The 21,048-nt window shown below is 38.5% G+C and overlaps 1 protein-coding gene across 2 annotated transcripts; it reads left to right on the top strand.

The window, feature by feature from the left end:
- Positions 1-871: 871 nt before the first annotated feature.
- Positions 872-15,706, top strand: TRAPPC6B (trafficking protein particle complex subunit 6B). Of its 2 annotated transcripts, none has more exons than XM_072838391.1 (6): positions 872-1,341; positions 9,584-9,651; positions 10,399-10,516; positions 11,690-11,773; positions 13,305-13,398; positions 14,515-15,706. In XM_072838391.1, the coding sequence occupies exons 1-6, from the start codon at positions 1,261-1,263 to the stop codon at positions 14,544-14,546; spliced, it is 477 nt and encodes a 158-aa protein (XP_072694492.1). In that variant the 5' UTR covers positions 872-1,260; the 3' UTR covers positions 14,547-15,706. The 2 variants fall into 2 exon arrangements, with proteins under 2 accessions (XP_072694492.1, XP_072694493.1); XM_072838392.1 differs by lacking the exon at positions 872-1,341 and adding an exon at positions 5,985-7,094.
- The last annotated feature ends 5,342 nt before the right edge of the window (positions 15,707-21,048 follow it).

The raw sequence follows: 21,048 nt of genomic DNA, 5'->3' as shown, positions 1-21,048 counted from the left end.
TAACAGCGTTTTCAAAGGCTTAGGTGGAACATCTGTGTGATGATCCAAAACACTGATGTAAACATCAGAAGGGACATGTAAAAGAGAAAAGAAAAAAAGCTGCCATAATTCTAATTGTGGAAGATGATTTTAAATTTCTGTGAAAGAATATGGAGAGTTGAAAGGTTATTGTGAACAAAAGAGAAAAAATCAATATGTTAACTTGGGGGAAGCATCAAATTAATTGGGAAAAAAACCTTCCTTGTAAATTACTAAGAAAAGAATTAATCACAGGCTAAGCAACATGTTTAAGCTAGAATTTGCCAAATTTAAGAGGTACATACATATGTGTTTGCATCCTTGTAGGAGTTAAATCCCAACCTGCCATACATTCCTATGAGCTACTTACCACGGTGAAGCTGCTTTTCTGATCTTTGGCACTTTTTCACGGACCTGATCATCTGGTTCTGTATTTTGTTTCAAGTGTACCTTGTTCTTTGCTTACTTCATCCCCCTTAACCCTTATGTCCCCACTCACTGCAAACTTCTTGGTGGCCAAAATAATTAAATCTTTTTGCATACCCAGGTTTAATCCACGATGCATTGGGATGATTTCTCAACATATCTAAACTTTATAGCCTGAAAAAAATGATTTATTCACTGTCTTTACTCTTCATATTGAAGAACATATGGCAGAAATGCAAGCTTTTGACGAAGCTAACCTCGCCAGTCCTAACACAGGTAGTTAACACCCAGAGGGCAGCGGGCGCTCCTTTGTCTTATTTTACCCGGCTCACGCTTCCCGCCCCCCGCCCCGCCCCGCCTCGCCCCGCCCCGCCTGTGACGTCACTCGTAAGAGGACGCTTCTCCCGATCTGGGCGGGAGCGGTTCACCCCTAGCGGGAAGTAACTCTGTGATCCTGGAGCTGGCGGAATGCCGGAGTAGACGGAACCGGAAGTTGTTTTTTTCGCCCCCCACGCCCAGGGTCCGGATAGGATCTCCGCTGGCTCTGTTTGGTTCCGGCTGCTGTCAAGACTGTGTCGTGTGGCCTGAGGGCTTGGTAGCCCTGGGGTGGGCTCGCCCCGGTACCGGGCTCCGTCTTTTCCCAGCTTTGGGGAAAGCGAAGCGAATTCCCGGGTCTCCTAGCAACCAGGAACGGGCTGTGGACTGAAGGAGTCGCGGCGCTGCCGTCTAAGAATCGCTCAAGCAAGCGCCAGCCGGAACCTTTGAGCCCGGCCCAAACGGGAGCCGAAACCCGGCGTTTGGAAGAATAAGCAGGAAATGGCGGACGAGGCGTTGTTTTTGCTTCTCCATAACGAGATGGTGTCTGGAGTGTACAAGTCCGCGGAGCAGGGGGAGGTGGTGAGTGCTGCCACTAGCCCTTAAGGTCCTTTTGCGGTGACACTGTTTCCTCCGCTCTTTGCTTCAACTCCTGTGTCGCCACCCAAGCCCTTGTGAAGTGTAGACAAACTGGTCCACGTCCAAGCATCCCGAGCCTAGAGCCTGCAGCTGTCTGCAGTCAGTCAGCCTTTTCTCTTTCGCATCTTCTGTCTGATACTTTGTTTAAGCGTTGTCGCTCCCATGATTTATGGCGGTGTTAGCTGCACAGCTGATTTTGGCGCCCCTACTTAATCCTGTCACTTCCAGCGCTGGGAGCCATCCGCCGGACAGGCCTGCGAGTCCCCCCCTCCCCCACCGTAACCCTCAGGATTACTGCACGCGCCTGAGTATAGAAGGCTCTTGCGGTGTGGGCTTAAAGGGAAGAAAGATCGTAGGCGTTATTATAATTAGGAAACCAATCTAATTCAAAAAATAGTTATTTAGTGCCTATGACGGAGGTAGTTTTGTGTTGCTGGGGGGATAGTAATGAAACAGTGACTCCATTCTCCTGGGAGTTACTTCTAATACGTGGGAATTTTCACTCATTCGTTGATTCATTCAGAAAATATGTATTAATTGTGTGTCGTGAGCCTGACATAAGTCAACCCCCCACTTCAGTCATTGGGGAATAGGGGTTCGGCGAATAATGTATTGGGTAGTAATTTGGCACAGAATTACGGAGGTGTAACGAATATTATAAACGAGGTATTCCAAAGTCATGCTCAGGTCAGAAGCTCTTTTAAATGCTGTTGAGAAAGAGGGGTGGAAAGTGGGGGTAGGGAAAGCATCTTAGGCAAAGGTAAAGGCATAGGGGTATGAAAGAGTGTAATGCATTTAAATAGGCTTAAGCATTTCACTGTCACTCGATTGAATGGGCGGAGAGTGAGAGGTGTTGGGAACTGAAGCTGGAAAGAGCCCTGTATGCTGTATGATTAAAGAATTTGACATTCGCAGTGGAGTTTTTTGTTTTGTTTTAGAGAGAGAGAGCGAGAGCTGGAGAGAGAAGGGCAGACGGAGAGAGAGAGAATTTTTTTTTTTTAAGGATTTTATTTGTGAGAGGCACACAGAGAGAGAGGCAGAGACACCGGCAGAGGGAGAAGCAGGCTCCATGCAGGGAGCCCGATGTGGGACTCGATACCGGTTTCCGGGATCACGCCCCAGGCTGAAGGCAGATGCTCAACCGCTGGGCCACCCAGGTGTCCCAGGAAGAGAGAGAATCTAAGCGGGCTCCAGACTCAGCGCAGAGCCCTAGGGGCGGCTCAATCTCACGACCCTGAGATCTTTTTTTTTTTTTTTTTATTCATGAGAAACACACAGAGAGAGACAATGGCAGAGACAGAGGCGGAGAGAGAAGCAGGCTCCATGCAGGCAGCCGGACGTGGGACTCGTTCCCGGGACTCCAGGACCACGTCCTGGGCCGAAGGCAGGCGCTCAACCCCTGAGCCACCCAGGGATCCCCGACCCTGAGATCTTGACCCGAACTTACTCTTAATCATCTGAGCCACCCAGGCACCCCCGTGGATAATTTTTAAAGAGGAGAATGATGTGGTCCATTTGCATTTTAGAAAGATAATCCAGTATTTAGGTTAGAGAGAGAAGACCCTTGTAGTGAGAAGATTCATTATTTCAGAAGTCGGCAGAAGATGATGAAGACCTGAATTGTGACAGAAAAGTAGAGAATTTTTTTAAAGTTAGGTGGAAACTCTGGGACCCAGGTATAGTTGTGAGAGTTGAAAATTCTCAGGTGTTTACCTTGAGCAGTTGTGTTGGACGGAGAGGAAAAAGGGGGAGAAAAAGATAAAGCATGAATTTATTTTGAACATGTTGAATTTTTGAGGTGTCTGTAGGAATCTGGGAATGGTGTAAACCACAAGAAAGAGAGTGTATTAGCCTATGCAGGCTCCTATAACCAAACATCATAAAGTGGGTAACTTATAAATAATAGAAATTTATTTCTAACAATTGCGAAGGGTGAAGAGTCCAAGATCAAGGCACCAGAAAATTCCATGTCTAATGAAGGCCTACTTCTGGCTCATAGATGGATGTCTTTTGGCTGTGTGTTCACATAGTGGAAGGGGGCTAGCTAGCTCTCTGGGGTCTCTTTTATAGTGGCATTAATCCTTTTTTTATTTTATTATTATTATTTTTAATCCTTTTTTTTTAAATAAAGATTTTATTTATTTGAAAGAGTGAGTGAGAGAGAGAACATGAGCAGGGGCAGAGGCAGAAGGGAGAGGCAGGCTCTCTGCTGAGCAGGGAGACTGATGTGGAGCTTGATCCCAGAATCCTGGGATCATGACCTGAGCCAAAGGCAGGTGCTTAACCAACTGAGCCACCCAAGTGCCCCCATTAATCTTACTCTTTTTTTTTTTTAAATAAAGATTTTATTTTTTTTATGAGAGACAAAGAGAGAGGCAGAGACATAGGCAGAGGGAGAAGCAGGCTCCATGCAGGAAGCCCAATGCAGGACTTGATCCCAGGACTCCAGAATCATGCCCTGAGCCAAAGGCAGACACTCAACTACTGAGCCACCCAGCAGTCCCCCTTCATTAATCTTTTTCTTAAGGGCTCCATCATCATGACAGAAACACCTACCAAGGTCCCTATTTCATAATACTATCACATTGGGGGTTAGGATTTCAAAATAATTTTTGAGTTGAGTGGGCACATTCAGTATGGCAGAAAGGCATAATGCATTTGGAGATATTAGAAAGATTCTAGGAAGAGTACTGGAAATGAAGCAAATATATTCTTATTCATCTGTAATAGAGATTTTTTCCAAGTTCCACACTTTTGACTTCATTATCATCAATAACCAATAGTTTTTAGTGTTTAGTATCTATGCTAAGTGATGAGTAGCAGGCATTTGCTCTTCATGCAAAGTTAGCCTGCCTTTTACTCTTTCCCCAGAGAATAATGACCAACACACCTCTTTTACTCTTTTATCATTAAACCCCTGCTCCCCCACTATGATGTGTACAATCAGTCCTCTTTGTTCCCGTCTCTCTACTTTGCCTCTTTCAACTTTTAGCCTGGAAAATCTTTTTTTTTAATCCTTCTCTTTTCCAGTGGATTAACCAAAATACCTATCATAATCATAACTGACAATATTAAGAGATGTGCTAGTCATATTAAGGAAAAGGAAATCTGTAAGTTTTGAATCATTTTATCTAAATATAACTTTTGGGAAGCCTGGCTGGCTCAGTTGGTAGAGTGTGCAACTCTCTTTTTTAAATTTCTTTAAAGATTTATGTAAAGACTATAAGAGCATGCATAAGAGTGGGGGTAGGAGGGATGCAAAGGGAGAAGGAGAGAGACACTCAAGCAGATTCCATGCTGAGCGTGATCCCACAACCCTAAGATCATGACATGAGCTGAAACCAAGAGTCAGACACTTAACTCACTGCACCGCCCAAGCGCCCCGACTGAGCATGCCACTCTTGATCTTGGGGTTTAAGTTTGAGCTCCACACTGGGTGGCATTTAAAAATAAATCTTTAAAACTATTTAAATAAACTAAAAATATAGTTTTTCCTATTGTACTTTGTTTACAATGGGGAATTGAAAGTGTATATAAGCAAAAAAGATTTTAAAAGGTTAATATGGGGGCACCTGGGTAGCTCAACTGGTTAAGCATCTGCCTTTGGCTCAGGTCATGATCCCAGGGTCCTGGGATCAAGCCCCACATCTGGCTCCCTGATCAGCGGGGAACCTGCTTCTCCCTCTCTCCCCCCTGCTTGTGCACTTACTTTCTCTCTCTCTCTCTCAAATAAATAAATAAAATCTTTAAAAAAATTAATATGGGAGTGTTGATTAGAATCCATTTTGGAATCTAGGTGTACAAGAGTTCATTGTATTAATGTCTCTACTTAGGTGTACTTCAGGTTTTTTGTAATAAAAAGATGTAAAAGAAAGACATAATCCTGAAATTAAGCAATGGTTTTTATTTTATTTTTTTAAGATTTTATTTATCTATTAATGAGAGGTACAGAGAGAGAGCAAGAGCGGCAGACGGAGAGGGCTGGCTCCATGCAGGGAGCCTGACGTGGGATTCGATCCCAGGTCTCCAGGATCAGGCCCTGGGCTGAAGGCGGTGCTAAACCGCTGAGCCACCCAGGCTGCCCAAGCAGTGGTTTTTATATGGTTTTTATATTTCTTTCCAGAGATGAAGTCCTAAGTTTTATTATTTATTTATTTATTTATTTATTTAAAGGTTTTATTTATTTATTCATGAGAGACACAGAGGGAGAGAGGCCAAGGGAGAAGCAGGCTCCATGCAGGGAGCCCAATGTGGGACTCGATCCTGCCACCCTGGGATCACGCCCTGAGCTGAAGGCAGAAGCCCAATCTCTGAGCCACCCAGGTGTCCTTGAAGTCATGAGTTTTAAAGTGAAGTAAAGAACCAGTATTCTCACTCTGCAAATCAATGATTTTTAAACTATGCTTGAAGAGGAATTAAATCTTTAAAAACTGAATAACTGGGCATTTACCAATTTATGGAGAATAGATTCCTTAAAAAGGTGAAAAGATAAAATATTCTCAAGTTTAATTTTTCTTAAAAAAATGGTAGCCACTAGTGAGTATTCACAGATACTAAAGTGAATGAACAAGTAGCAACATTGGGCTGGTGTGATCAATAGTTAGGATATCAGAATGTTTATATATAATCATATTTCCTGCTGGTCAACATACTCCTGGGTGATTGTACAAAGACCGGATTGTTCCACAAAGGCTGACAGGTTACTTATTCCACCTGAGCACTTTTTTCCCCACCTAAGTATGTTTTTTTTTTTTTTCTAAGTATGTTTTGAAGTGAGCTGGAGAATAACAGAAAAATGAATTATTGTGATAAGTACAATAATAGATCTATGTGCAGAGTGTTATGACAGCATAGGGCCCAAAGGAGTGTCAAGGAAGGCTTTTGGGGGGATATGATACTTTTTGCTGAATTTAAAGGATGTACGGTCTATGGGGCGCCTGGATGGCACCATTGGTTGGGTATCCTACTGTTAGTTTCAGCTCAGGTCAGGATCTCAGGGTCCTGAGATAGAGTCCCACGTCAGGCTCCCAGCTTAGTGGGGAGTCAGCTTGAGATTCTTTCTGTTCCTCTCCCTTTCCCTGCTGCTCTCTTTCTCAAATAAATCTTTTTAAAAAATGTATAAAGTGGCACCTGGGTGGGTCAGGTCATGATCCTGGAATCACACCCTGCATCAGACTTCCTGCTCAGTGGGGAGTCTGCTTCTCCCTCTGTCCCTCCCCCTGCTTGTTCACTCTCTCTCTCTCTCTCTCAAATAAATAAAAAAAAAAAATCTTTTTTTTTTTTAAAAAAAGGGGATATATGGCCTATGGAACAGCATGTGCTAAGGCATAGGGGCTGTAGAAAGCATGGAACTCTAGAGTTTTTGCAGAAATTTCAGAGTGGTAGAAGGAGAGATGTTTATGGATATGTGGCCATTAGTGATTCTGGTTAACTAGCCAGGATCATTTAAGGAAAGGCACATGCCATACTAAGGGGTTTGAACTTTATTTTGAAGAAAGGGGAGAGGATGCTGAAAGGTTCAGTAGAGAAATAACATGATTTGGTTTTTAGAAAGTCTCTACCAGAAATACAGAAGATAGAAATCAAGGGAAGAAGAAACTAGAGACAAGGAGATCATTTGGAAGGCTCTAACTGAAAACCAGGAGAGAGATGAGAAGGGATGAAGAGAGAAGACAGATTTTGAAAGCATATAGATGGTAGGCTCCACAGGACTGCAGTGTGTGTGGAAGGTTGGGAAGAAAGGGGGAAAGAAAATGGAAGTTTTCTGGTTGGGATTGCCATTAAAGTTAGGGAATTTTAGAGGCCTCACAGGTGAAGGAAATTAAGATAATATCATTTTTTAAAAAGATTTCATTTATTAATTTATTTATTTGAGAGAGAGAGAGATTGTGGAAGTGGGGGGAGGGTAGAGGGAGAGAATCTCAAGTAGACTCCCTGCTAAGCAGTGAGCCCAATGCAAGGATTGATCCCACAACCCTAAGACCACAATCTGAGCTGAAACTAAGAGTTGGTCGCTTAATTGACTAAGCCATTCAGGTTCTCATCTAATTTTTTTTAAAGATTTTAATATTTTAAAAATTTTATTCATGAGAGACACAGGGAGACAGAGGGAGAAGCGGGCTCCCTGTGGGGAACCTGATGTGGAACTCGATCCCAGGACCCCAGGATCACGATCTGAGCCAAAGGCAGATGCTCAACCACTGAGCCACCCAGGTGCCTCTAAAAGATTCTATTGTTAAGTAATCTCTATACCCAGTGTGGGGCTTGGATTTACAACCCTGAAATCGAGTTGCATGCTCTACTGACTGAGCCAGCCAGGTACCCCGAATATCATTTTGATTATGCCTAATTTGAGGGGGCAATGGGACCTCTTTATAGCTATGTCCAATAAAGTTTCTACTATAAAAGCACAGATTTAGTAGTCACAACCTCATTAGAATACATGGTTCCTTAGAAGAAAGTTCAGCAAATAATGAGGCCTATGGTGTATTTAGTGGAGACTAACAAACTTTAGAATATATAAATATCCTTCCTATCTTGGAGCTGTAGTCTAGCAGAGGGTCAGGATGGAGAGACATGGATCATGTGAAATTAGTAAAATGTATATAGTATGCTAAATGGTGAAAGAAATTCTTTGGAGACTAATTAAGCAGGGAAATGGGATGGGGCATCAGAATGACTGTTAGGGGGCTTTTTTTTTTTTTTTAACTTTATTTTTAAGTAATCTCTATACTCAACATGGGGTTTTAGCCTAGAACCCAGAGATTGAGTTGCATGCTCTACCCACTGAGCCAGCCAGACCTGCTATTTTTAGAGAGCTTCTAAAACATAGATTACTGACCCACACCTACAGTTCTGATTCAGTAAATTGGGTTTCGGAATTGGTGATGCTAATGTTACTGGTCTTGGAGCACACTTTGAAAATGACCAGAATAGAGAATTTCTGAAGGGGAATAATGTTGCAGTTTTAAAGATGATAGTTAAAATGAGACCCACTGATATGGGGGGGTGGGGTGATGGGTGAAATAGATTAAGGTGATTAAGAATATACTTACTATGATGAGCACTGAATAATCTATAGAATTGTTGAATGATTTTATTGTACACCTGAAAAAAAAAAAAAGAAAGAAAAAAGATGGGCTTCACTGAGATAGTGACATGTGAGTGAAGACTTGAAGTGAGGGAGTTGGTCATGTGGATATCTGGAGGAAGAGCTGCCTGTACAGGAGCCCTGAGATTGGAACATGCCTGGCATGTTTAACGACAGCAAGACCAGTGTTGCTAGAGCCGATGTGAGTGAAGAACAGTAGGAGATTGAGGCCTGAGAGAAGAACTCTGAAAATTTTATATAGCTTGATCCAGAGGAGTTTTTTTTTTTTTTTTAATGATAGTCACAGAGAGAGAGAGAGACAGGCAGAGACACAGGCAGAGGGAGAAGCAGGCTCCATGCACCGGGAGCCCGATGTGGGGATTCGATCCCGGGTCTCCAGGATCGCGCCCTGGGCCAAAGGCAGGCGCCAAACCGCTGCGCCACCCAGGGATCCCTGATCCAGAGGAGTTTGAGAGTCTTCATCATATGGGTAGTATTTAAAGTCTAAAGACTGGATGAGATTGTCAAAGAAAGAGCAAACCAACTGCATAATTCCTGGCATAGGAAGATAGGGTCATCAACTAAGACACAGAACTGGAAAGCTTACATGACTCTGAAGCAAGCAACAACAGAGTTTAATAACCTCCCAAAGGGAATGACTGATGGAAAGGTGAAACTTTGACATCGTTTTTTATAACTGAGAAGAAAAGTGCTTTATGAAATGATTAGTACTAAGAAAACTCAAATATAACTTGTAATTCACTATTTCTTAGAATGTTTTAGTGAGGGTGCCTGGGTGGCTCAGTCTGTTAAGTTTATGCCTTCGGGTCACATCATTATCCCAGGTTTCTGGGGTCTAGCCCTCCATTAGGCTTCTTGCTCGGCAGGGGAGTCCACTTCTGCCTCTCCCTCTGCCCCTCCCTCTGCTCCTGCTCTCTCTCAAATAAGTAAAATTAAAAAAAGAAAATAAAAAAGAATATTTTAGTGAAAAAAGTGCAACCACTTACATTAATATTTTTAGTCAGCATCTTAAAACAATTTTTAAATATTGTCTGGCATTCTAAAAATATTCAAAACTATTATTTTTTAAAATAGGAAAATGGACGCTGTATTACTAAGCTGGAAAACATGGGGTTTCGAGTGGGACAAGGATTGATAGAAAGGTGAGCAGTATGGATTTGAAAATTTTCTTCCAGGTAGGTTATAAACAAAGGTGATCCATTTCAAAAGATTATATAAAATTTGAAATACTTTAATTTTAATTCCTAAATTTTATTTATTCTCTATTCTTTAATTCACATTAAAATTTCTTTTTAGGTCTGATGCTATTTTAACTCAGTTACCTAACTTTCATGTTTTAATATTTGAAGAAAATGTATATGTATATTTTATATTTTAGACTTTTTTCCTAAAAACTTTGGTGTACTGAGGCAACATCTAAAATTTAGTTACATTTTCTATTTGAGGTCTAGTAGGTTCTTTAACCTAAATGGATTTTTGTTTAAATGCAAGGAATGGAAATGCTTTAGAGTCTAGATTTATGCATGTAGTAATCTTCTAATTTATAGACGAATTCATAAAGTATTCATTTCTCATTATTTGAATAGCTGAATCTGGTTATGTTTTATATAACAATACCATGATTATGCTCAGCCTTTTTTTTTTTTTTTTTTGACATGCTAGAATGACTTGTATGGTACCTAAAATTGCAGCTTATTGTTAGATTAATTTTAGCACCATAATTACATAACAATGTGAATTGAAATGGGATCTTTTTGCTTTGTTCTGATTACTTTATGACTATCAGTTAATGTTCAGTGCTGTAATGGCATTTCAAAATTAGTGAATAATGTGACCCTCCTGCTTTCTTTGGAGGAAGAATACTGATTACTTTTAGTTGGTCTTTGTAGGTTTACAAAAGATACTGCAAGGTTCAAGGATGAGTTAGATATCATGAAGTTCATTTGCAAAGATTTTTGGACTACAGTATTCAAGAAACAGATCGACAATCTAAGGACAAATCATCAGGTACTTAAACAAATTAAGGCTTATTTTTTAGGTCCTTTAACTTAATATAAATGTTCTATTTTAGTCATTTATTATATTTAACTAAAAATTTTTAGTCACCTTTGAAATGTTTCTTTTATGTGTTAATACATCATTACCTTTTTTCTGTAATAGGATATAGTGAATAAGAACTAAGAGACATTTATCAGTAATGATAGCTGTTTCTTTCTCCCAATTAAATAACTATCTTAAGTTTTAAAAAGTTGGGTAGCCTGGGTGGCTCAGTGGTTTAGCGCTGCCATCAGCCCAGGGCATGATCCTGGAGATCTGGGATTGAGTCCCACGTCAGGCTCCCTGCATAGAGCCTGCTTCTCTCTCTGCCTGTGTCTCTGCCTCTCTCTGTCTCTCTCTGGGTGTGTCTCATGAATAAAGAAATAAAATCTTAAAAAAAAAAGGAGCAAATGTAGAATGATAAACGTCTAGGATTTGGTTCCTTAGTTATTAATGGTTCTTTTCGCAGAAATACAAGTATGTCACATTTGTTTTTAGAGTAATTTCTAAAGTTTATAAAGTATATTTAACTTTTAAGCAACTTTTGCATTATTTAGTTGCTGTCATTTTTCTCTTAAAATAATTTGTTGATACAAGATTTAATAGATTACATGGAAAATTGTGCATTTAAATAAATTTAATTTGTTTTATAAAACTCAAGGAAATATTTAGAATGGATTTGGCATTTTGATTAAGTATTAGAAAATGAAAAAGATGTATTAGTAGCTACCAGTAGTTTCATCTTTTAACATAACAATATCAGTCTTTGTAAGTATTGAAATGCTAATGGAAGTGACTGATTATTAGCTTTGTAGATATGAGCTAATAATATATAACTGCTAATTCCACCTGGACGTGTATTTCTGATTCCTTTGCCACTAGTCTGTGGGTTCTCTAAGGGTAGGAACTATCTTAGGCATCTTTATATCTTTAGTATCTTGAAGCATTCAATAAATATTAGTGTTATAAAGTTCTGAACAATTTTTCAGCTTGAAAATTGTGAAATTCCTTCATTTAAAGAAATTTGACCATCAGAGAGTTTTAATAACTTAAAAAAAAATTGAATTGTTTTGAAGGGAAGAGATCATTTTTAAAGACTACAGACTACACTGACTTTGGATATGTTTTCTATTTTTCAAATAGGGCATCTATGTACTTCAGGACAACAAATTTCGTCTGCTTACTCAGATGTCTGCAGGAAAACAGTATTTAGAACATGCATCTAAGGTATTTAATGGAATAGAAGATTGGAGTTTTCTTAGGGAAAGTACAATGCCAACAACAACAGACTTTTGAATTTGGAATAGGTTTTAAAGTTGTTCTCTTTTGTTTAAGTACTTTTTTATGAAATAGGAGACGGGTGTTCATGTGTTCATCATATTAAAATAAACTGTATTAACCTATAGCTGAGTAGGTTTATGATACTACAACCAAATGCCACTGAAATGTAAATTAATGTTAGATTCTTGAATATACAGCATAGATATATCAGAAAAGATAGTTAAGCTTACAAAACTGGCGTTGTGTGAAAATATTCACCTCACAGTATATTTACAATCTCCTTTAGTTAATTAAAAAACAATTTTTTAATATCATCAACATTTTTTTTCTAATACATGTTTTAAGTATAACACATGTTTTGTGCTTCTGGATATTGTGTGGTTTTTGTTTTTATTTTCAGGTAGGAATCCATAAGTAGATCAGATGTATTAAAGAAAGCTGAGGTTTTAATGCAAGGGTTTCTTTGAGGTGATTAAAATATCTGGGTCAGTATAACCTATTAGTTATCTGTAAAAATTTATCCATACCTAAATTATCTAACAAAAGCATTATAAGTATAGTGGGAAGAGCATGGGCTTCAAACCAAATAAATCTATATTTTAAACTACACAATTTACAGGTTTGTTTGACATTGGATAAGTTACATAATCCCCTCTAGACCTTAATAAGATTGGTTATCATAGCACCTATATTATAAGTAATCACTAAAGTCTCTTCCAGGTCAAAATTTCATGACTCCAGATCTACTTACTGATCAGTACTCATTTATGTAAATTAATTATAAACGGATAATTTGTTTTTCATAGATTTATCATATTGAATATCATCTAATACAAAAATGTACATAATCAAAAATTCCTTGGATTACTTAATTTTTGATTCCTGTTCTTGGCTGGCTTTCTTTGCTGTAGTTTAGTCCCATTCTCTTTCCTGGTTTCCATTTGATAGGGTTTCTCAACACTTGCACTGTTGATATTCTGAACTGGATGATTCTTTGTTGTAGCAGATTGGCTATAAGTCTGAAGAAATCATTATTCTTGATTGTAGAAAACAGAAACCAACTCTGTTTAGGGAGATAAACTTACAGAATTGATGGGAAGCCTCAGAAAGCAGGCAAGAACTATAGAAATAGACCCTTAGGGAGGGAGGGTTAGAATTCTTTGCATAGCACTGATGACAGCCACCTTTGCTGCCTCTACAACTAATTCTAATCTGTTTCTAGTTTGTTTTTTCACTCTTTCTAGATTCAGAGTCCAGGGCTGGAGCACCTTAAGTCATGTGTCCATGTTTTAGTTGTCATTAAGCTGGGAAATTGTTTTAACAATCAGAATTTTCAGTACTTTGAGAAATTCTTCCACAGTCCCTTTTTAAGCAGCAATGACTTATTAATACCAAGGTTTAACTAAATGTCATATTTTTCAATAGCATTGCTATCTTAGTAGATCCTTAATATTCTTTACATTTTTGTTCCTTTCAGTATTTAGCATTTACATGTGGCTTAATCAGAGGTGGCTTATCAAACTTGGGAATAAAAAGTATTGTCACAGCTGAAGTATCTTCAATGCCTGCTTGTAAGTTGAATTCACATTTCTTAAAAATGTTTTTAACGGGGGATCCCTGGGTGGCTCAGCAGTTTAGTGCCTGCCTTAAGCCCAGGGTGTGATCCTAGAGTCCCGGGATCGAGTCCCACATCAGACTCCTTGCATGGAGCCTGCTTCTCCCTCTGTCTGTGCCTCTGCCTCTTTCTCTCTGTGTCTCTCATGAATAAATGGATAAAATCTTAAAAAAAAAAATGTTTTTAGTGATTATTTTTCAAGTCTGGTGTTTGTTTTTATTAACATAGGGAAAATTTAGAAAGCTAAAGCCATTTTGTTTTAACTTTTATCAATTTTAACATTTAATATAATATGTAGTATGCTTATATTCATATTCAGACTTTTAAATTCATAATGGACAATGATTTAAGAAAGTGTGCTAACATAATCCAAATGTATAAGACAATTTAGTGATTCTTTTATGTAGGTATTTAGTTTTAAAGATTTATTTCTAAGAGGTGGGGGAAGGGCAGAGAGAGAGAGAGAGAGTCCCAGGTTGACTCTGTGCTCAGTGGTGCTCAGTGCAGAGCCCAAAATAGGGCTCATCCCACAACCCTGAGATCACGACCTGAACCAAAACCAAGACTCAGATACTCAACTGACTGCCCCACCCAGGCACCCTGGTGATTCTTAACTTTTAAAGGAAATATTTCTGCATTACTCTTTAAGATAGCAAATTTTCCTATACCATTGAAATGTCTTTTTAAAAACAATTTTCTAGAATAAAGCTAGATAAAACCAACTAATCTTTTATCGCTAAAGTCCTTTCCAAAGATCTTTTTACCAAAGCTACCAACCAAAAATAAAATTGACTTGAGCATCGCTATATTACCTTTCTGTTTACACTGATAGTCAGCGGTTAACTACACAGGTAGGAATCACAAAGAGAAGCAAAGACACCTATTCACAAAACAGATAATCATCTCAAAAATGAAATGGACTTTGTTGAGCATTGTGAAAAGTGTGAAAAGTTGTTTGACATAGCAAGTTTCTTCATTGAAATCACTTTCTAATAGGACAGAAAAATTGATGTTTAGGCTTGTTTTCCTTGCACCTAAAATCAAAGAATGATTTTCATTTTTCTTTTTTTAGGTAAATTTCAGGTGATGATCCAGAAGCTATAAAACATACTGAAATGCAAGGCAAAGCTTCAACAGTGTAAAGAGATAAATTATTCATGTATAAAGTATATCAAGTAGCAATGATTTAATTACAATATTGGACATTTGTATTGATATAAGCTATTTGCTAACTTATGTAATGAAAGATGCACTCTTAAGCAGGAGTAAGGTTGTATTTTATTAATTTAACACAAACCTACTTAAAGCAGATACACAGTCTAAATAACAGATTTTACTGAAACTATTCAGAATGAAAAACCTGATTTCAAATATCTAAACCCTAAGATGTAGGACCCTTATTTTAAACATTCTTATTTGCTTATAGTGGTGTGTATATAACCACAGACAGAGAAGCAAAACTCAGGGTTTGATAAATTAGCATTAAGAAAAGTATGCACCAATCAGAATCATTTTTGTATGATTCATTTGTAAGAATGAACAAATTTTGGTTTTGCTTTATGAATTTTAGTTATTTAAGAAAAGCAAACAATACACTAAAACAATTTTTATTTTATTATAATTTATTTCTATTAAGAATTTTTATGCCTATAAGGATTTTATTATATACATTGTATATTATGTGTGTGTGATATATACATCCTATCTGCCTAAATTGCTTAAAAAGTTCATTTTACTTTAACAGAACTTAGTCCTTAATTTTATTAGAATTCAGTCCTTGAGAGCTCCATCGATGTAATAAAAGTGAAATATAGATTAATTTAAATGTGAATTCAGTGACTCCAAGGCCAAAGAATATTAGGTATTTGAGGAAGGAATTTTATACTTCTGTTACAGTCTTGACTTTCAGCTTCTCTCCCCATGTGTAGAAGAGCTGGTTGAAGGTTCCTTATCTTTTTTCCCTAATTACTATTTCCCAAGAGCAGAGGGGTGGGTAATTGGATTAGGCACACCAACTTTCATTAGACCATATCTTCTCAGTGGGTTGGGGTCAGTGCTCATATAGTACATTTGTCATCTCCTCTTCCATCTGATGATAACTGAGAGAGAACAAGCATAAAGATGAAAGCCATCATACTGAGGATAGCAGGGTGCACAGATAGAAAGCACCTTAATTGTGATTCCGAATTAACCAATCCTGGAACTGCTTTTCCTTTGGACTTTTTGTTACATGAGAAAATAAATTCCTTAACTTGTTCAATATACTTTTGGTTCTGTATTTTGTTACTTATAGCCAAAAAGAAATCTCTTGTAGTTGAGACAAGGGGAGAGTTAGGTTATATAAGAAATAGTATGGGAGAATTGAACTTTTTTTCTCAGGAGGAGGAAGAGGAGGGAAGAGAAGAACTTAAAGGTTTGCATGTGAAATGATAAAACTATAGAGTACTAAAGAATATAGATAAGTTTTATGATCTTATGATAGTATGACAATGTACATATAGTTAACAATACTGTATACAAATGTAAGAAAGTAGATTTCATGTTACATGTTTTTTTTTTTGCCATATATACACAAAACTTGACAAAAAATTTTAAAACCATTTGCATGGTAGAGAATACTATGAAAATGTTAAAATAGAGAAAAATATTTGTAATGCATACCATATTCTCCATAAGTGAATATCTGCACTTTAAAAGAGCACTTATCAATTTGAAGCACACATATCCTTTAATTCAGCAACTCCATTTCTATAAATTTAACCTAAGAAAATAAATGAGGATGAAGGTGGTCAAAGGGTACAACCTTCTTATAAGATGAGTAAGTTCCAGGCATGTAATGTACAACATAGTGACTTATAGTTGACAGTATTGTATATTTGAAAGTTGCTAAGAGAGTGGATCTTAAAAGTTCTCAGCACACAAAATATAACTGAGGTGATGGATGCATTCACTGCTGTAATCATTTTAACAATAGAAATGTGTATCAGTTCATCATGGTGTACACCTTAGAAAACTGTGTTATATATCAAGTATATCTCAAACTGGGAAAAATGAGTATACAAACTTGTATGTATAAGGATTTTCACTAGTTAAGTGTTCATTGATAGTGCTTGATTAAATTATGGTACTGGCATAAGGAAATACTGTACAGCTGGTGAAAAGGATGAAATCTACATGTTTTTCCATGTTTTTATGTACATGGAATGATATTAATTGGTGTTAAGAGAAAAAATTTGTTATAGGATACTTACTGCACATACAGTGTATAAATATACATGATTGTGAATCTCAAGACTGAAAAGTTGCAAGTAAATTGTACAGTAGTAGATGGACATTTTTTACTTTTAGCTTTATATCATTTGGGTTTTTAAATAATCATCCCCACAATAAGGATATTTCTTTTTCTATTTGAGGTGAGAAATCATGATAAACCAGTGATTTTTAAGCTTTTTTTTTTTTTTTTTTTTTTGAGTCCTAGGGTTCACAGAGTGACCTTGACTGAGAGTTGGGTCGGGGCAGGGCATAGGCCTAAAGCTAGCAGAAGTTAGGAGGGTCACCTAGCAGAGGCCTTGGGTTAGGAAGAAAGGCATTATAGAGAGTGCCATCTGGAGAGAGGATTTAGTGTACATCAAGATGCGCAGTGCACAGAGAAGAGATTGTTTAATATGTGAAAGACAAGCCAGTGATGCAGATCATCAAGTATTTAAGCCACTTGTGCTGAGGAACCGTGTGAGCCATTGTTTTTTCGTCCAAAAGGGGAAATCTGTGGGTCATCAGCTATAGATCTCCTAGCAGAAGGAATGCTTCTCCCTTATCACACAAAGTTGTATCGAGCCTCACCGAACTACACCCTTTGGATAATAACCCCTTCTTTGAAGCAGGAGTTCTTGGGAGGAATGTTGGAGAAAATGCTCAGGACTCATACCTGGGATGCAACAGGACAGTGATGAAGGCTCATTTCCTCATGGTATAGGGTTTGTGTGTTTGTTTTAATCTTTTGGGGGCCATGGACTACTATTGGCAGTGTATTGATGTTATGAACTCTGCACAATGTGCCCGGGCTGTCCAGATTTTATTTATTTATTCATGAGAGACACACAGAGACAGGTGGAGACACAGGCAGAGGGAGAAGCAGGCTCCCTGCAGGGAGCCTCATGCAGGACTTGATCCTGGAACTCCGGGATCACGACCTGAGCCAAAGGCAGATGCTCAACCACTGGGCCACCCAGGTGCCCCTGTTGCCTATATTTATAACTGAAGGAAATGCTAAGTAACAGAAGATAGTAAAAATAGAGATGTAATTTTTTTTCCCAAACAAGTTCATGGACTCCAGGTTAAAAACCTATTAAAAGGGATAAAATTATAAAATTGATGTAAATATTGAGATAATCTATAAACACAGTGTCTGTTGTGTGTATATATGGAAATAAAGGAGAAAAATACCACATAGGATATTCTGGCTTATAAGCCTTTTGCAATTGGAAGGTAGTTTAGAGTTCAGTATCCTTTTGCATTATTTCATTAATTATAGTCATAAAGGGCCCTTACTGAATAGCACACCTGTTTTATTTATTTATTTATTATTTCAAAAGATTTTATTTATTCATGAGACAGAGAGAGAGGCAGGCTCTGGCCAGGAGCCCCTTGTGGGACTCTATCCCAGGACCCCAGAATCACGACCTGCACCACAGGCACTCAACCCAGGTGCCCTGCATACCTGTTTTAAAAGCATATATATGTTTCAAAAGTAGAGAACTACCATATAGGGGTGCCTGAGTAGCTCAGTCGGTTAGGCGTCCGACTTGATTTCGGTTCAGGTCGTGATTTCAGAGTTGTGAGAGTGAGCCATGCTGGGTGGAACCTGCTTAAGATTCTCTCTATTCCTCTGCCCTGCACCCCCCCAAAAAAAATAACCCCCAAAAACCTATATGAATGACAAACTATGAGAAGATTCAGTCTGGTGAGTGCTTGCTTTCTGGTTCAGTTTTTGATTGTGTCCTCACTTGGCAGAAGGGGACTAGCTAACTGGGGTCTCCTTTATAAGGGCACTAATTCATGAGGACCGAGCTCTTATGATCTAATAATCATTTCCCAAAGACCCTGCCTCCTAATACTATCACCTTGGGGGTTATGACTTGAATATATGCATTTTGTGGGGACATAAATAGTCCACAGCAGGATCCAACTGCAATGATGAAAGGAAACAAAATCCTAGATCCAAGTTTCCCTGGTGAATTGTTTCAAAGTCCCACAAGAATATGGCTGTAGAATGGGAGTTCACTCAGGCCCTCAAACTAATTGCAGAAACTGGGATTGGCACAATTTTGGGGGTCATCAGAGTTAAAGAAACCAAGCAGAATCTATAAAAGCTTTTCTAATCAGAGGGAAGAGAGAGTGAGCATGCTCAGGCACACCTGCGTTGGGTGGGGGGTGGCATGAGGGAGAGGGGGACAGAGAGAGAGAGAGAGAGAATCTTAAGTAGGATCCAAGGCTCAGTGTGGAGCCCAACTCGGGGCTCGATCTCAGGTCCCAGAGATCATGATCCGAGCTACAACCAAGAGTCGGATGCTTAACCAACTGAGCCACCCAGGTGCCCTTCAAAGTACTCTTTGAAAAATGAATATTGTGATCAAATATATTTTGGAAATCCATCCTTTTTTGTAGATTTGTTTTTAAAGATTTATTTTAGAGGGAGAAAAGAAAGAGTGCATGCACAAGTGAGAAGGGGAAAGAGAAGGGCTTGATCTTAGGACCCTAAGATCATGACCTGAGCCAAAGGCAGACACTTAACCTGACTGAGCCACACAGGTCCCCCACTTTTATAGATTTTTAATGCACATTAAGGGCATGTTACAGGTTCTGAAAAAAAAAAAACAACGATCAGATCAGCCTAATTTTGTTTAACCTAGTATTTTTTTAAAGATTTATTTATTAATGAGACACATACGGGGGGGCAGGGGCAGAGACACAGGCAGAGGGAGAAGCAGGCTCCACTCAGGGAGCCTGACATGGGACTCTATCCTGGGTGTGCTGAGCCACCTGGGCTGCCCTTAACCTAGAATTTGATCACAAGATTCTTTTTTCCCCAGAAATACAGCACACATAATCAATAATCTAGGGTACCTCTGGGAAACTTTTTTTTTTTTTTGAAATTTGGTAATATGTATAGCAAAAAATAATCTTGGCATAAACACAGGTCAACTTGAACTTTCTCCATAATTTCTAAAACATTTTTTCTCTTTGTTCTCAGATGCTAGAACTGATAAACTGAACCACTTTTAATCTAATTCAGCCTGTAACTAGGCTTATTTTGCTAAGATACCTGATGAAATAATCTTATTTTTAAAAATTCATAGAAATATAAACTTAAAAACATCCCAACTTTGTAAATATATAATGTCCCCCTAAACAAAAGAATTGATTTTTTATGTTGAAAAAAATACAGGTGCACATCTATTTTCTCACTGCTCCCACTGACATGATTACACTACCATTTGGTAGCAGTTATTTTCAAAATAATTACCTCCAGGGACGCCTGGGTGGCTCAGCAGGTGAGCATCTGCCTTTGGCTCAGGGCATGATCCTGGAGTCCCAGGATGGAGCCTGCTTCTCCCTCTGCCCATGTCTCTCTCTCTCTGTATCTCTCATGAATAAATAAAAAATAAAATCTTAAAAAGAACAAAAATAACTACCTCCAAATTTTACATTTAAAATGTGTAGTTTTGGGCAGCCCTGGTGGCGCAGCGGTTTAGCGCCGCCTGCAGCCTGGGGTGTGATCCTGGAGACCTAGGATCGAGTCCCACATCGGGCTCCCTGCATGGAGCCTGCTTCTCCCTCTGCCTGTGTCTCTGCCTCTCTCTCTCTCTGTGTCTCTCATGAATAAATAAATACAATCTTTAAAAAAAATAAAAATACAATGTGTAGTTTCTTGGGGCAGCTGGGTGGCTCAGTGGTTGAGTTGGCTCAGGGCCTGATCCTAGGGTCCTGGGATCTATTCCCACATTGGTCTCCCTGCAGGGAGCCTGCTTCTCTCTCTGCCTGTGTCTCTACCTCTTTGTGTAGCTCTCATGAATCAATAAAATCTTTAAAGCAAAATATGTAATTTCTCAATGAACTTAAGGCTTTCTACCTGTTAAGAATTGGAGAAATTTTCCCTTCAGTTGCTCATTAAAATCAGAAGATACTTTTGTGAAAGGCTTGATAAACCCTAAATATTGGTAGTCTGCATACTATATCCTCAGTGGCTTAAAATGTCTTTCATTTGTCTCTACAATCCTGAAAAATAGCCTATGCCAGATGAGTCATTATAAACATGAATTTCTCAATTAACTATTAGAGATCCTATGGCTTGCTGGAAAAGAGGAGTAACTATCTTATAGTAATTTATACCACTTGTCTTCTGCACATGCAAAATTGCCTTCTTTTTTTTTATGTTATTTCGTCCATAGGAATTCTTTTCTTGTGTGAGTAGTGTGTGTAACTACATGTTCAGCCACTGGTTACAAAAGAAATGTAAATTAAAACAATAAATGACATTTCAACTTTATTAAATCAGCCCCCAACTTCTTAACCCCCAAGCATCAAATCAGCAAAAAATGTGAGGTTT

Source organism: Canis lupus, chromosome 9 (genome assembly GCF_048164855.1).
Source record: "Canis lupus baileyi chromosome 9, mCanLup2.hap1, whole genome shotgun sequence".
Lineage (NCBI taxonomy): Eukaryota > Metazoa > Chordata > Mammalia > Carnivora > Canidae > Canis > Canis lupus.
This window is presented reverse-complemented; position numbering and strand designations above follow the sequence as displayed.